At 39.0% G+C, this 13874-nt stretch overlaps 1 protein-coding gene across 1 annotated transcript in view; it reads right to left on the bottom strand.

The window, feature by feature from the left end:
• LOC131582469 (transcription initiation factor TFIID subunit 4-like) overlaps nucleotides 1-13874 on the bottom strand; it is a 148597-nt gene that overhangs the window by 132639 nt on the left and 2084 nt on the right. Inside the window, exon 2 of the mRNA XM_058845719.1 lies at nucleotides 11071-11243. Within this exon, the coding sequence (XP_058701702.1) occupies nucleotides 11071-11243 (173 nt within the window). The remainder of the gene's footprint in view (nucleotides 1-11070; nucleotides 11244-13874) is intronic.

Raw genomic sequence — 13874 nt, 5'->3', positions numbered from 1 at the left:
TTCCAAAGATGAACACTTTGAGAACTGATGAAAATTATTTTGAAAGAAAAAGCTGTGTTCTCTATGAAAGGAAACTTGTAAACAGATCTCATGAGAAATACAACAAAAAGAAAACAAAAATTATCAACATTATTTCAATAAAAAATCGTAACCCAATGTGTCTGCAATAATCTAAAAGAATTTATGATGTTCTTTAAGGAAAAGCTGCTAAGGTTTGATAGGATGCTATTAAATTCTGAAATTACCAGAAGAGTTAGAAAGAAATACATTTTTAAATGTAACTATTATTTTTTATTAGATAAATCAGATGTTTTTACATTCCCTAAATACATGGAAGTAGCACTGAAGAGCCTTTTGCCCTGTACTCAGACATGACAGGAGGAAGGCAGACCATGAATGAGCACAGTCAATATCCTGCTACTGACAGGAGCCCATGGGGACACTGAGGATGCTGAGGATGCATCTGCACCCAGACCTGAGCTGGCTCTGTCCTCCCAGCTCAGAAAGGGGGAGCACAGCACAGAGCTACCCAGGAAAGGAGGACTGCAGGAGGGACAGCCTGGGAGGGAGGTGTCCCAGGGTTTGTTCTGCCTGCCCAGGTCACACAGGTGACACAAGTGACTCCCATTTCAGGGTGCAACACAAGTCACTTCCACTGAGGCAGTCAGAGCACATTGGAATTGTTCACAGTGCAGAAATACTCTGTGTCCCCTAAATTCACTCCTTAAACAGCATCTCCACTTTCCTTCTCCCCAGAGCTCTGGGCACGTGAATAGAGAGACAAAGCTTGGGAGAGAATCCACTGTACCTGCTGTGAACAAACAAGCTGGCTCTGTACCTCAAGGAATACACAAGGCTGCCTCTGAAAAATCAAGTACCTTGAATACAGAGAAAACAGTCAAAACAGCCAAAGATTATCTCTCACTGCCAAGGCAGGACTGCACCAGCTTTAGAGATTGCATTGAGTATTCAAAGTCAAACTGCCAGAGAGTTAGTGTGCAAATCCTTGGGAGCAGGTTTGGGACTCACTTGTATTTTGTACTACAGAAACACCTACTGACCAACCCTCCAGGTACCAGCAGCACAGGCTCTGCATTACAGCTCACTTTTGACAAATAAGTTCCATACTTTTTTCATTATCATTCCTTTCAATAAACTTCACCACTATCAACCAAAAAGAAGAAAATACCCCAACAGCATTTGAACAAACACTAACACAAAAGCCAAGTTTTTCACAATACAGACTGTGACACCTCTTTACATCTTCCAATACACGGCTTCACTAAGTGATGTGCAAAACTCAATTTTCAGAAGATCTTTAAGTTTAGATTTAAATTTGAAAAATCTGAAATGAAATTCAATTTTATTTCTAATGATTAATCTATAAGACTTCTTACAGATTCAAAAGACCATGCTAAGATGCCATCCGAGATGCCTCAAACAATCAAGGGCACTGTTTAACAAAGAGAAAACTGAAGTGGGATCACAGACACTGGCAGAAGCATAATCTAAAGGTCAAACCTGGGAGCTCACTTGCACTGGGCTGGCATGGCCAGGCTTTAGTTCTGGGGTGGCTTTGTGAGGAGCTGCCAGAAGCTTCCCCCTGTGTCCAGCAGAGCCAATTCCAGCCGGCTCCAGGATGGAGCGGCCCCGGCCAAGGCTGGGCCCATGGGTGACAGTGGCAGCACCTCTGGGGAGCCTTTAGGAAAGGGGAGAAATCCCCCTGGAATTGCAGCTGGTGAGAGGAGCGAGGATGTGTGAGAGGAGCAGCTCTGCAAACCCCCAGGGCAGGGCACCAGGGGCAGGAGCTGCTCCAGGAGCTGGAGCTGAGGTTCCCCCAGCCTGGGCAGAGGCAGCTGTGCCCCTGCAGCCCACGGGGTCCAGGATGGATCAGAGACCCCCCTGCAGCCCTGGAGGGTCCCACACGGGAGCAGGGGGTGCCTGAAGGAGGCTGTGACCCCCAGAACCCCACGCTGGAGCAGCTCCTGCCAGGACCTGTGGAGAGAGGAGCCCAAGCTGGAACAGCTTTGGTTTGCTGGCAGGACCTGGGACCCCACAGGGACCCAGAGCAGCTCCTGAAGGACTCACTGCAGCCCATGGCATGGACCAGGCTGGAGCAGCTCCTGAAGGACTGACTGCAGCCCATGGCATGGACCAGGCTGGAGCAGCTCCTGAAGGACTGACTGCAGCCCATGGCATGGACCAGGCTGGAGCAGCTCATGGAGCTCACTGTCTCCTGTGGGAAGGACCCCACACTGGAGCACAGGAAGAGTGTGAGGAGCCCTTCCCCTGAGGAGGAAGGAGCAGCAGAGACAACCTGGGATGAGCTGAGCACAGCCCCCATTTTCCCCGTCCCCCTGCACCACTGGGGGAGAGGTGGAGAAAGCTGGGAGTAAAGTAAAACCCAGGAGGAAAGGAGGGGTGAGGAGAAGGGTTTTAAGACTTAGTTTTTATGTCTTATTATCCAACTCTGATTTGATTGGTAATGAATTAATTCCCCCCAGTCACACCTGTTTTGCTGTTTCAGTAAATGGTGAGGCATCCCTCTCCTGACTCATGAGACTTCCCTTACATTCTCTCTCTTTGGCCAGCTGAGGAAAGGCAGGGATGGAGAGGCTCTGGTGCGTACCTAGTGTCCAGCCATGGTCAACTATCACACAATTTTTCAGTAACTAGCTCATACAACATTTCCTCCAGGCATGGCTGCAGCCCAAATTGCTATTAATCCATCATAACACTCCTCACTAGCAAACTCTGCTTCCTGAGACTTAAACTCCTGAAGAGTTCATGGAGAAACTTCACACATTGATTGACTGCCTCTCAATTCCTCTGGCTACAGGTCATATGAACAGGCACTTAAATGTCAGATGCAGAGAAACTTTTTATCAGAGATTTGATTTTTCTCAGCCTAGTAAAAATACAGTGAAACTGACCTAAAGTATCCCTTTAAAGCCTGATATTCACACAAAATTACAGAAAATTACTGGAAACAGAACCTCTAACAGGTCAGACAGCAGAGGCAGAACCTTCACTGCCACCAGAGTGTCACTGAGTGGAGCATCAGAACCCAGAGCAGGGAGATGCTGCTCTGTTCCTCGTGCACAATGTCTCTCTTGGGATAACAGGGCAGGAGGACACAGGACTGGGAGCAATTACACAGGACAGGCAGAGCAGTTTGGGACCACAAGAGAAAACCTTCAGAAACCAGGGGTTCTATGTCCAAAACCCCTATTGCTGAAGCAAATACTTATCAAAGTACTTTCTCAAGCTCTGGTGAAGTGGCTGGTCCTCCTGCAATCACTAAGTTCCATCCAAAATATCTGGTGAATAAAAAACAGCTGAATTTTGTCACTTCAGTTGGATTCTGCTCCTGCCTCTGGTGCTTAGTGCTGCCTGCAAATACAGATAATCCATTGTAATCAATACTCTAATGCAATGTATTTATGAGTGCCCAACTTGCAACATGGAGTTTCTGACCAGGAGTAGCCATGGCTGCAACTGAAGGGAATGAAGTCAAACTGCACACAAAAAATTAATCAGCATTTTTCATTTCATATTTAAAATAGAGATAATTAGGCTCCATTTCTCACTTACAAAAGGAGGCTAGTAATCCCCTTAAGTGCATTGTTGAGAAAATTGTTATAGGGATAAGCTTCACAAAAAAACCTGCTTGGTTATTAATTCCACTGCAGAGAGGGGCAGCAAGTAAGCCTGAAGCAACCCACTAAACAGTGGAGGAAAAAATATTATACAAATCTTCATTAATTGGGACTGTCCAGCTTATACACTGTAGAAATTAAAAATAACAGTAGTATATGGTCATGCAGCATAATGCATATGCACATGGAGCCACTGTGACAGTGCTCAGGAACCTCCTTTGTAGCACTTCCTAATCTTTGCATGTTTAAATTTACAGCCTTATTGACATTTGAGTGTTTTCTGGGTTTTAGAGCTGTGTTAATGCTACAAAAATGTAAACAGTATCATTTGTAAGTACTGAAAACCTATTGTGTCCTTATACAGAAAAGAACCACTCATTGTGAAGGAAAAGAAGGAAAACAGTTTTGTGATTAAAGCATAGTAAAGACCACACATTTCCTCCTGACCTCCCAACCCACCTGCCCTACCACCCAAATGTATTCTCCAGAACACTGCAAAGAAGCCCAAAAACCATCTATACAAAATAAACAGTATGGAATAGTTTATCTGGTAATAACGGCAGTGCATCTTAGCAACAACAAAGATTTATCTATTTGCTTAAAATTTCTGCAGACTAAAACAAGCATTTGTCCAAAAAGCAGAAAGAATGTGAAGAACAGAAAGAAAAACAAGAGTCAATAATAAAAAATAAGTGGGAAAAAAAAAACAAAGCTGCCATAAAAATATAAACAATGCTGAAAACCCAGGCATAAGTGTATGAGCAGCCCAATCTCAGATTTGAAAGGTTCTGCTTCAGCAAGAACAGCAGCTTGGGAACCATCAGCCAAGCTCAGACTGCCCTCAGCATCAAGTGAAGGCACAGCCTGAGCTGTTGCTGCTGCTCAGATCGTGTTCTGCAGCAAAAACACGGCCACGGCCACAGCAGGGGATGCAGCACTTGGCACACCCTCCAAAAACTTGGGTTTTTTTTTGTTCATTTTAAAAACAGATGGTAAAGTGAAACTTAACAGAGAGTATCGAAACACAAAAAATAAAAGAGTAAAGTTCATGATATAAACTTCAGATTCTGAAGTGCAGAAGTTAGAAAAATGCCTTAAGCAAGAAAAAACAAAGCTAGAAAAACTGTCGTTTTCTTAAAAAAAAAAAATCTGTATCAGATTGTTTAGACAATGAAAACAAAACATTAAATCATCAAACTTCACACCTAACTGCCTATTCCGATCACTAAAAATATATAAAAAAAAGCTTAATAATGGAAAACACATTTTGAGTCAAACTTGAAAACAAAAACATTCATAAACTCTGAATCCATTTTCAGTAGCAGTCCCATGAAAATTCCAATATACACTCTTTCACCTGCTTTGAAGTTCCTACAACAGATATTGCAAAATAAAATATTACAGGCCAGGCTAACATTGGTCTTTCCTGTATGAAATTCACTTTATAGTCTTAATTTACAGCAGCACTTTAATTTTGTAACTAACATAAAATAATTGCAATTAAAGATAATTTGAAATAAGCAACATTTTTTGCTACTTGGTTATGAATCTAAGCCCTCCTGGGTATTACAACACTGAAAGCCAGTGAAAAAAACATATCAAAGACATGAAAAACCATAAAGTGTACAAATGAAAAACTCAGATAAACAAAAGAAACACAGCAAAGGAAAACTAGATGGCAGCACCTCCCTATTTTTCACAATTTCACAAGTCTAAGATTCAAAACAAGATATGGATGCAAATATTTAATGCAATCTAATAATCAGTTTTAGAAGACTTCCAAATTTACTTATTATCTCAGAAGGATTCTCTATTACTTATTATCTCTGAAGAATATGTGTAAGCAAACCCACCCTGTTTGAGCTGCTCATAATACAAGAATCCAGAGCAGAATTCTTCTAAGATCAATTTAAGTTCCAGCAAATTATGGCTTGTTTCCTAAAATTCCTATACCTTAATATTCTAAAGCTGATTAAATTTTGGCAACATTAAAAATTTATTAATATTCAGCTAAAATTAATGTCCACCAAAAAGTAAAAGGAAATTAAAATCACAAAGAGAAAATAGTTAAATTGAAATTACGCATATATAAGTCCAAAACATGCAAATAATGTTTTTCAAAAAAAGCACATTATCACTTTCACAGTACAACAAACTTGCACTTTTTAATGCATCCAAAGATTATAATAATACTCAGGGAAGACCAAGTATTTCCATGTAAACCCTGAGATACCAACTTAAAAAAAAAAAGAAAAAAAAACAAAACCAAGCCCCTTGTAGCTGCACTAATATGATAAATACTTTTAATATACCTTAATATTTTGCTATTTTTCTCTAAACAAAACAAAACACCAGAGAAAAACTGCAGCTAGGAGTGGTATATTCATTTTAAGTCCAACCATTAAAGACCCCATCACAATCCCATACAATCTTATAATTTAAACCAAATTAAAACTTATTTGGTACAATTGCACTTACTCGTGTTTTTCTTGAATACTTTAAAGATACCAGAAAGACTGTAAATGGAAAAGTTCATTAAAATATCAAATGCACCTTTCTGTTACAGGTACTTTTCTCGGTTCCTGCTCTCTGTACTGTTGCTATTTCAGGTTCTGACTCTTTGGACTGGATGTGTTTTGCTGCTGCTCTGTGGTGGCTGTGCTGCAGCCACTGTCCATCCTCCTGGGACACGTGTCCCTGCTCCAGCACCTTCGAGCTCAGCCCTCAACTGACCCCAACTGACCTCCCTACAAGCTTTGTCCTTACCCCATTTACCAGATTTCCAGAATCCCACTAAGAATGGAAACAATCAGATTTTATTCATGCTTTCCACAGTAGTAATTAAGAGGAGCATAACTAAATGTCTAATCAAAGATTACCCCAGCTAAGAGTCAAGAAGAACCCAAGTCTTCCTTTCAAAATGGATTTGCCTCTCCCATAACACAAAGGTGTACCCAAAGCTGTACATCTGCCTCTACTCCTGAAAGCTGCAAAAAACTAGATTCTATAAACAGCAGAAGTCAAACAACTTAAATAGCAAATCCAAGCAATCAAAGAATAAGAAACATCAGACTGAAGTCTGCTGTGCAATTCAACCCTGTGCCTTGACTGCCCAGCTGAAGCATTCACCATGGAATGATGGATTCCATGGCTGGAATTCACTGCACACCCACAGGACACAGCAATGTGGGATCAATGGGAAGTTACAGATATTAGTCTTTCTGAACTCTTGTGTTTGGCACTGCAATCCAAACACACCTTTTTTTAAACTTGGGAAGGGAAGAGAGGCGGCTCTATCAATTCCCTACAAGGGTAAGTACTGCTGTATACAGGTATTTAATTTCTGAACCTTCAACTACAGAATATGCAAGGATAGTGCCACTGCCTTTAAGGAAAGCCTTTATTCAAGCCCTTACACAAATTCCTCAGAGGAAACACACCACACTTTCCTTATCTCAGCAGCTTCCATTGTTCCCAGAGAAAGGGGGCTCCTTCCTCACATACTGTCCTGATATCAGTCCAGCTGCTGAAGCTAGAGGAGGTTTCAGGGAAAACCTGGTTCATTTTCCCCCAAAATAATCTGTGAGCAAATGACAGTCCCGGGTATGGAAAGAAAAGTCTTGCTGTAGTACCCAGGCTGCAGAAATGGTTCAGAATCTGAACAGCTCTGTATGTAGTGACCAAGCTGATCTTATTTTAGAACATTTAAAACATTGCCTTATTTTTCCCTCCTTTTTTGACAGTGCAGAAATTACACAGTTGTCAAGGGGAGAGAACCAAAGAGCTTTCAAATTTAGATGAACACTTGGTAGTTTTTCAGACACTCTTTCTTCTAGTTTTAAAAAAAGTAATTCCAAATCTATTTTATGTTCTCCAGTTAGCACTTTCAACACTTCCTAATGAGTTGCCAGAAGTAACTGCCAGCTTTTGCAATTTCTTTGGCATGTTATTTAATATCATGTATTTTACATCTAGCTGTATAGCTCACAACAGACTCTCTCATCACAATAATTATTTGAAGTGTATAAACAAATGAACACTGAGAACAATCACTTAGCTGAGTAATTTGTGACACTTGACACAGGCTAAAAATTAGGACAGTCTGCAGAACAGCAACCATAACACCCATGAAGTATGAAAGCCATGTCTTTTTCTGATACATTCTCCATAAGGTATTATTTCCTAGAATCCTTAAGGCAGACTGCAAATTCCCACCTGTGCTGACTTTCTGCATAGGTAAAAGAAAGGTAAAATGCAAACTCAATGACTGAAATACAATGCTAAGCTCTACAAATTTAAAGCACTCTGCATTTTAATCCAAATAAAGCTATCTTAAAATAACTGAATAAAGAAACACTAATTAAGTTGAGTTCTGCACAGTAAAATACCAACCATCCCACTAATATCAGAATGAAAGGTTAAAACTCCATAGCCTGCCATGTTCATCCATCTCACAAAACCCTTTGCAGGATTTAGGCAATTAATGTTTATATTCTGTCTATCTTGAGCTACTGGCACCAGAATTTTTCTGTGTTTCAGTGAGAGTGGACCCCATGATTCTTGAATATTCAAACTCTATATACATAAAAAGCTAGGACATTATTTTTGATTCATTTGAAACTTCTTCTGGAAATTTGAATTCACTGAATTCAGCTTTCTGACCACCAGAAAGAGATTCTGAAAGAAAACAGCTTAATTAAAAATTCCCTGAAAAAAATTGCTTTTCAGTGCACACAATTTCCTTTATTTTAGAACTTGATCCCTGAATTGACTAATTATAATGACTACTCAAACAAATAACTCACATTTCTAAAACCTTAGCATAATATTTATCATTGAACATTTCATCTGTAAAACCAATGAGCAGTGTCTGGTTATGAACCATCCACCTCATCAAATAAAAGCTTTGTGTCTAGTTCTGATTAGATAAACCTTTAGAATTTATACCATTACAATCTTGTTTTAAAAGGCTGTTAACCACAATTTTTAGAGAACACTCTAAGGTCAAACATACATAAAACATAAGCATGTCACAATGAAAGAAGATCAAATGCAGAGTCAGGGAAGTTCAATGTAAATTTCCCAAGGGAAATATTAATTATTTCTTAACCCTGTTAATTACAACAAATACAGAAATGATGCAGTACAGTTTGGGCAGCTATCACTAAGACTTTCAAATTAAATGACTCCTGACAAGCTACAATATCATGACTCTAATCACTAAAATAATTAAACTTTTGCATCTTGCAAGATATTGATCATCCCTAAGGCCTCGCTGGCTTCCTCTATTCCGAGCCAGTGAGGTAGCACTAGGCAGGGTAAAGTGGGGTATTTGGGCAGAATCCTGTACAAAAAACTTTCAAATACCTGAACTCCTCCAGACTTCAGCTGACTCTACAAACACTTGAACATGCAGTATCCTCACAGGTTTATTTTTATATAAATCCATCAAGTAGGATTATACTCCTTCTGCGACATTAACTGCTTTATAAAAGTAGAGAGCAGCTGCCTGAGATCAACATGATCTACATTTGCTGAGCACACATCTTAAGGCTGACTTTGGGATCCAAACCCCAGACTGAATCCAGAGCCAAGCAGGGGGTCTACATTTCTGCACATTTCTTTAAATTCCATGTGCAGTAAAGGTTATTCCTCAGAAGTCATCAAATTACAAACAATTTGTTAATACCTGTTATGAATGCTTCCATGTTGAATTTTAATTCAGTATGCTGGCCACATAAAAAATTAACAATATGGAAGAAAAATATCTGAAACAGACAGATCCCATTGTTGGTACAGTTCCACCATACACCTGTTTTGCATTTACACTACACACTTGTCTCAGGAGCTGTTGCTAGAACATCTGCTTGTAGTAATTACTAAAGAAGTTACTGCACTTATTCACAAAGAATGCCCCCAACAACCAAAGACAGATGTACAAATTCAGGAACTGCCTGCAATTTTGTTCTTATCAAACTAGTTAAAAAAAAAAAAAGTCTGTTAATGAACACAGGCTTATCTGTCCTTATTTTTCCTGGAATACATTTCTCTTGGAAGGTTTCTACAAGTCTTATTTTTCCAGATAGCCCAAATTTAAACATTATATGGCTGCCTTTTCTGCAAAGAGCTCTTTAACAAATTTCATCCACCTACCTCTCTTATGAGAGCACAGAATTTTTCCAAGTGTTTCCAGGCTTTCATTTATGTCTTTTCTGACACTGAGCTACACTCTTCCTAGGTACACTCACTTCTAAAACTTACATTCTACTTGGCTAAAATGTAGTTGGCTGTGGTTTATACATTGCCTCATGTTACTATTTTCAATTCTCCAAATTTATTCCAGCTTCCTTCTCTTCTGAAATGTTTATCACTGTTCTCAGTTTTGAATTAAATCTAAAAATATTTTAGACTATAAATATGGTGTGATACATAAAGCATATAAAGGAAAAGTAGTTAAATTATAAATATTGGGAAATACTTCTTGAACTTATTTCAAGCAACTTCTACAACAACTAAAAAGTTGTAAAGGTACCTTTTTTATCTTTCTCTTCTGTAAACACAGACCTTAGCCAAAACTACCTTAAACTCCACCTCTTATTACCATGGCACAGCAGTCTAACATCCTACAATGTCTGTGTACACATTTTAGTAAAATAGCTCAGTTCTAGCCCTCAATGGCCCAAAGCTAAATTGTCTCTCTACAAAGTTTTAAACCAATGCAGCCTTCAAAGAAATTAAAAACAAAAAAACAACACCACAGAAACAAAACACGAAAATAAAAAACACAAGAACACCCCACATTCACTCCAAAAAATAAATTAGCTTCAAGTTCAAATCAACACAATCCACTGATGAGTTTGAGACAGGAAAGCACTCTATCCTATCAATCTCTAGAAAAAGGGAAATGTACTCACAACATGGGCAAAACTTTCAGTGTAGACAGATCACACCCAGAGGCGAATTACAAGAATCAAATCTTTCTTTTGAATGAAGTATATTTTAAAAGTTACTTAAAAATTATTGCAAATCCTTTGGATAGAATGTGATTGGCATTCTCTTTTCTAATGTCCAGTGAAATTAGCTATCCTGGGATTCAGCATGCTGGGATATGACAGTGCTTGTGATTCAGAACAGCAAGGGACACTTATTAAACCAGCAGCACACAATCCAGACTAAGATTGAGCTTTGTAGCCTCCAATCATTTCTCAGTCTGAACAGTCTTAAGAGACTCTTTAAAGCAGATTTTTTCCTTATATTAAAAAAAAAATCCTAGGCCTCATAAAATTAACTACATTTGAATAAGTATTTCCTGTTTTCACAACAAAAAGGGGAGGAAAGCACAGTTGCAGAGACATATGAGGTAATAATGGGTAAGATATAATGAACCAAAGCAAAATCAAGCCGGACATACCTGAGCTGTTGAGAGGCGAAAAACAGGGCCAGTTGTGGGCACAGAAAGCCTGGGTGACATGTTGGCAGGACCCTGTCCCTGTGTCTGCACCTGAGCCTGCATCTGAGCCTGTGCCAGGGCCTGCTGGGGCACCATCACGAGCTGTCCGGTGTCCGTGCGCACCAGCACCATCCCTGGAGAGGGCAAGAACAGTCACTACACAGCAAATAACAGCATGAGTAACATAAAGAACTATCTAACCAGACATGCAGAGTAAAATTAATGTATAGCACTCTACGTTATTCTCTATAGTGTACCTTTTTTGATTCTCATGTAACACGAGATTTTATTTCAAAGGGGAAAAGGAGCCCCCACTAGCAGACCCAATTCAGTTTGGAATTTAAGTAACTGCAGTTTATGGAAAGCAGTGATGGAAAAAGCAGCCACTTGAGAGTTTGGGGGACAGCGAATTCTAGCAATCTAGTCAGGGTCAGGAGAACCAAATTAGAAATAAATACTCATTAAAAGTAAACTTTAAGGACAACACAGCTGCTGAGAGCACAAATGAATATGTGCATACCAGAGACAACGACCCAAGAGCTTTACTAAACAACAGCTTACTAGTACATGCAAATATTAGGCCTGACACACTTCTGAGTATACAATATTTGAGATTTACTTAACACTGAGCATTAACAGATTAATCTACTTGGTACCCACCATCACCACTTTGGGAGGCACTACCTGTGGTTTAAACATCAACAATAAACAATGTCAGGCCCACAGAACCAACAGGACCCCTCAGGTATCACACAATGAAACAGTGCAGCAATTTTAGAAGATTGGCAAGTGCTTTCTAACACTTTCCAGAAGTAAATGATATTTTATTCTGACTATTTTCTTGTAAAGCTCCTCACAAATAGAGGCCTTCTACACAACAGGGCTATTGCCATCAAGCTGTGCCCAAAATTTTGCAGTCAGCAGGTCAGAAAAGGGGAGACAATGGCTAAGCTGGTCCATGGATCTTGGAGTTTCACACATTCAAGGTCATTGCAAAGCATGTAATGTTCTTCCTACAGTTCACTCAGAACTAGGAAGCAGTTCTCCAGACAGATTACTAAAAAGAATTTCCAAGCTCTGAATACAGAATACATTTTAATAGTTTAACCTAGATAGGATACAACAGGTCAAACAAACAGAAAAACATCTTGTCTGCAACTACTAGAGAACCAAAAACTAAAAACCTATGAAGCCACTTTTAATCTGCTGGTAACAGGGTCAGTAGACACTGTTTCTACAACTTATCTCTATGTGCAAATTGCTTCATATACTTTTTTAACTCTTCAAAGGAAAATGAAGAAGGTAAAATCTTATATCCAATTCTAAGGTAAAAGCTTACATCCAATTCTAATTGTTAATTTTCCAGGGAAAAAAACCCAAAGCCTTGCTAAAGGGGCACAGTTTGCAACATACCCTGAGGATAAAGAAATTCAAACACTATTATAACAAATTTCAGAACCCTATAGCAAGGAAGTCTTTCTAACATGGAAAAAACAAATCCCAGTTGTGGGATGAACACATGAGAGAACTGCAGCACACATAAAAGCCCTCACTCACGGAGTTGGGATCTCCCAGCCAACCCTTCCTGCTACAAACACAAACAGAAGGCAAATTTCTGCCACTACAAACTGAAGATTTATGAAAATCAAATTTTAAGGTAATAGGCATACAGAGCTACAGCAAGGACCACATCCAAAAGCCATAATAATAATTCTCTTTCAAAGCCAAGAGTAATTTAAAAATTAAAAAGTTGAAAGAAACTCATTAAAAACTCATCTAAAAGGTAACTTTTAAGGCCCATTAGCCATTTAAACACCAAGCCTCAGTTTATATTTGCAGAAAATCCTGCAAGCAGATGATATATTTGGCATATGCCATTCCTAAACCATCTGGACACCCCAATACGCCAACTGGCCAAACAGGTTATCACTTTTCTGATTATGTTGTGAACCTTATATAAAAATCCTCATAGGATAATGCCTACCACACATTAAAAAATACATGTTCTATTTGCATTACACAGATTCACAGGTGTGTTCTTAATTTATCTTCCCATTTTCTAAACCTAATTCTGAATATAGAAAACCTGAGTGGAAAGGGCAAAGGAACTGCACCATGTGCCACAGTCTCAATCAAAGTTGCAGACACAATTACTACTACAAATGAATAAATGCTCATGTGTTAACATCATATTTTAATTCAGTTTGGAGGACTACAAATTCCTGTTATTGAGCAGCTGGTACAAGTTAGAATCCAGTTAAATGATGAGATTAATTTTACCTTCCTGTCAGTCACATAAAGATGAAATACACAACTTATGAGCATTATCTGCTAAAATGCCCTGTTCTCAGAAAATGATTCTAAATTTCTACTTTATATAGAAGTTTGTTATATGGGAGTTTCAGATTAATTATAGCTCATTCACCAAGTTAAAAACTCAAAAATAACGTTGCATTTTCCAAGTAACTTCCTTTTAGAACATTCTACCCTCCCATTTATGCAAATTTAATGGACTTCCAACTATATTGTAATAAAATCAAATTTGAATTAAAATTTTCTGGTGTACTATTTCCATAGCATTTCCTAAATCCTGGATCAGACTGTTCAAGGCTCAGTTTTCCCTCTCCTCTTTGAAAGTAACAGATCAAAGTATTGACACAATGAATTTCAGAAACTGTGTGCAAAGTTACAATGCACATTATCATCTGCATAGAGTAATCTTCAACAGATTAACAAAGGGAGGCAAAGGCTACAGGCACACAATC

This window comes from Poecile atricapillus, chromosome 10 (genome assembly GCF_030490865.1).
Source record: "Poecile atricapillus isolate bPoeAtr1 chromosome 10, bPoeAtr1.hap1, whole genome shotgun sequence".
Lineage (NCBI taxonomy): Eukaryota > Metazoa > Chordata > Aves > Passeriformes > Paridae > Poecile > Poecile atricapillus.
This window is presented reverse-complemented; position numbering and strand designations above follow the sequence as displayed.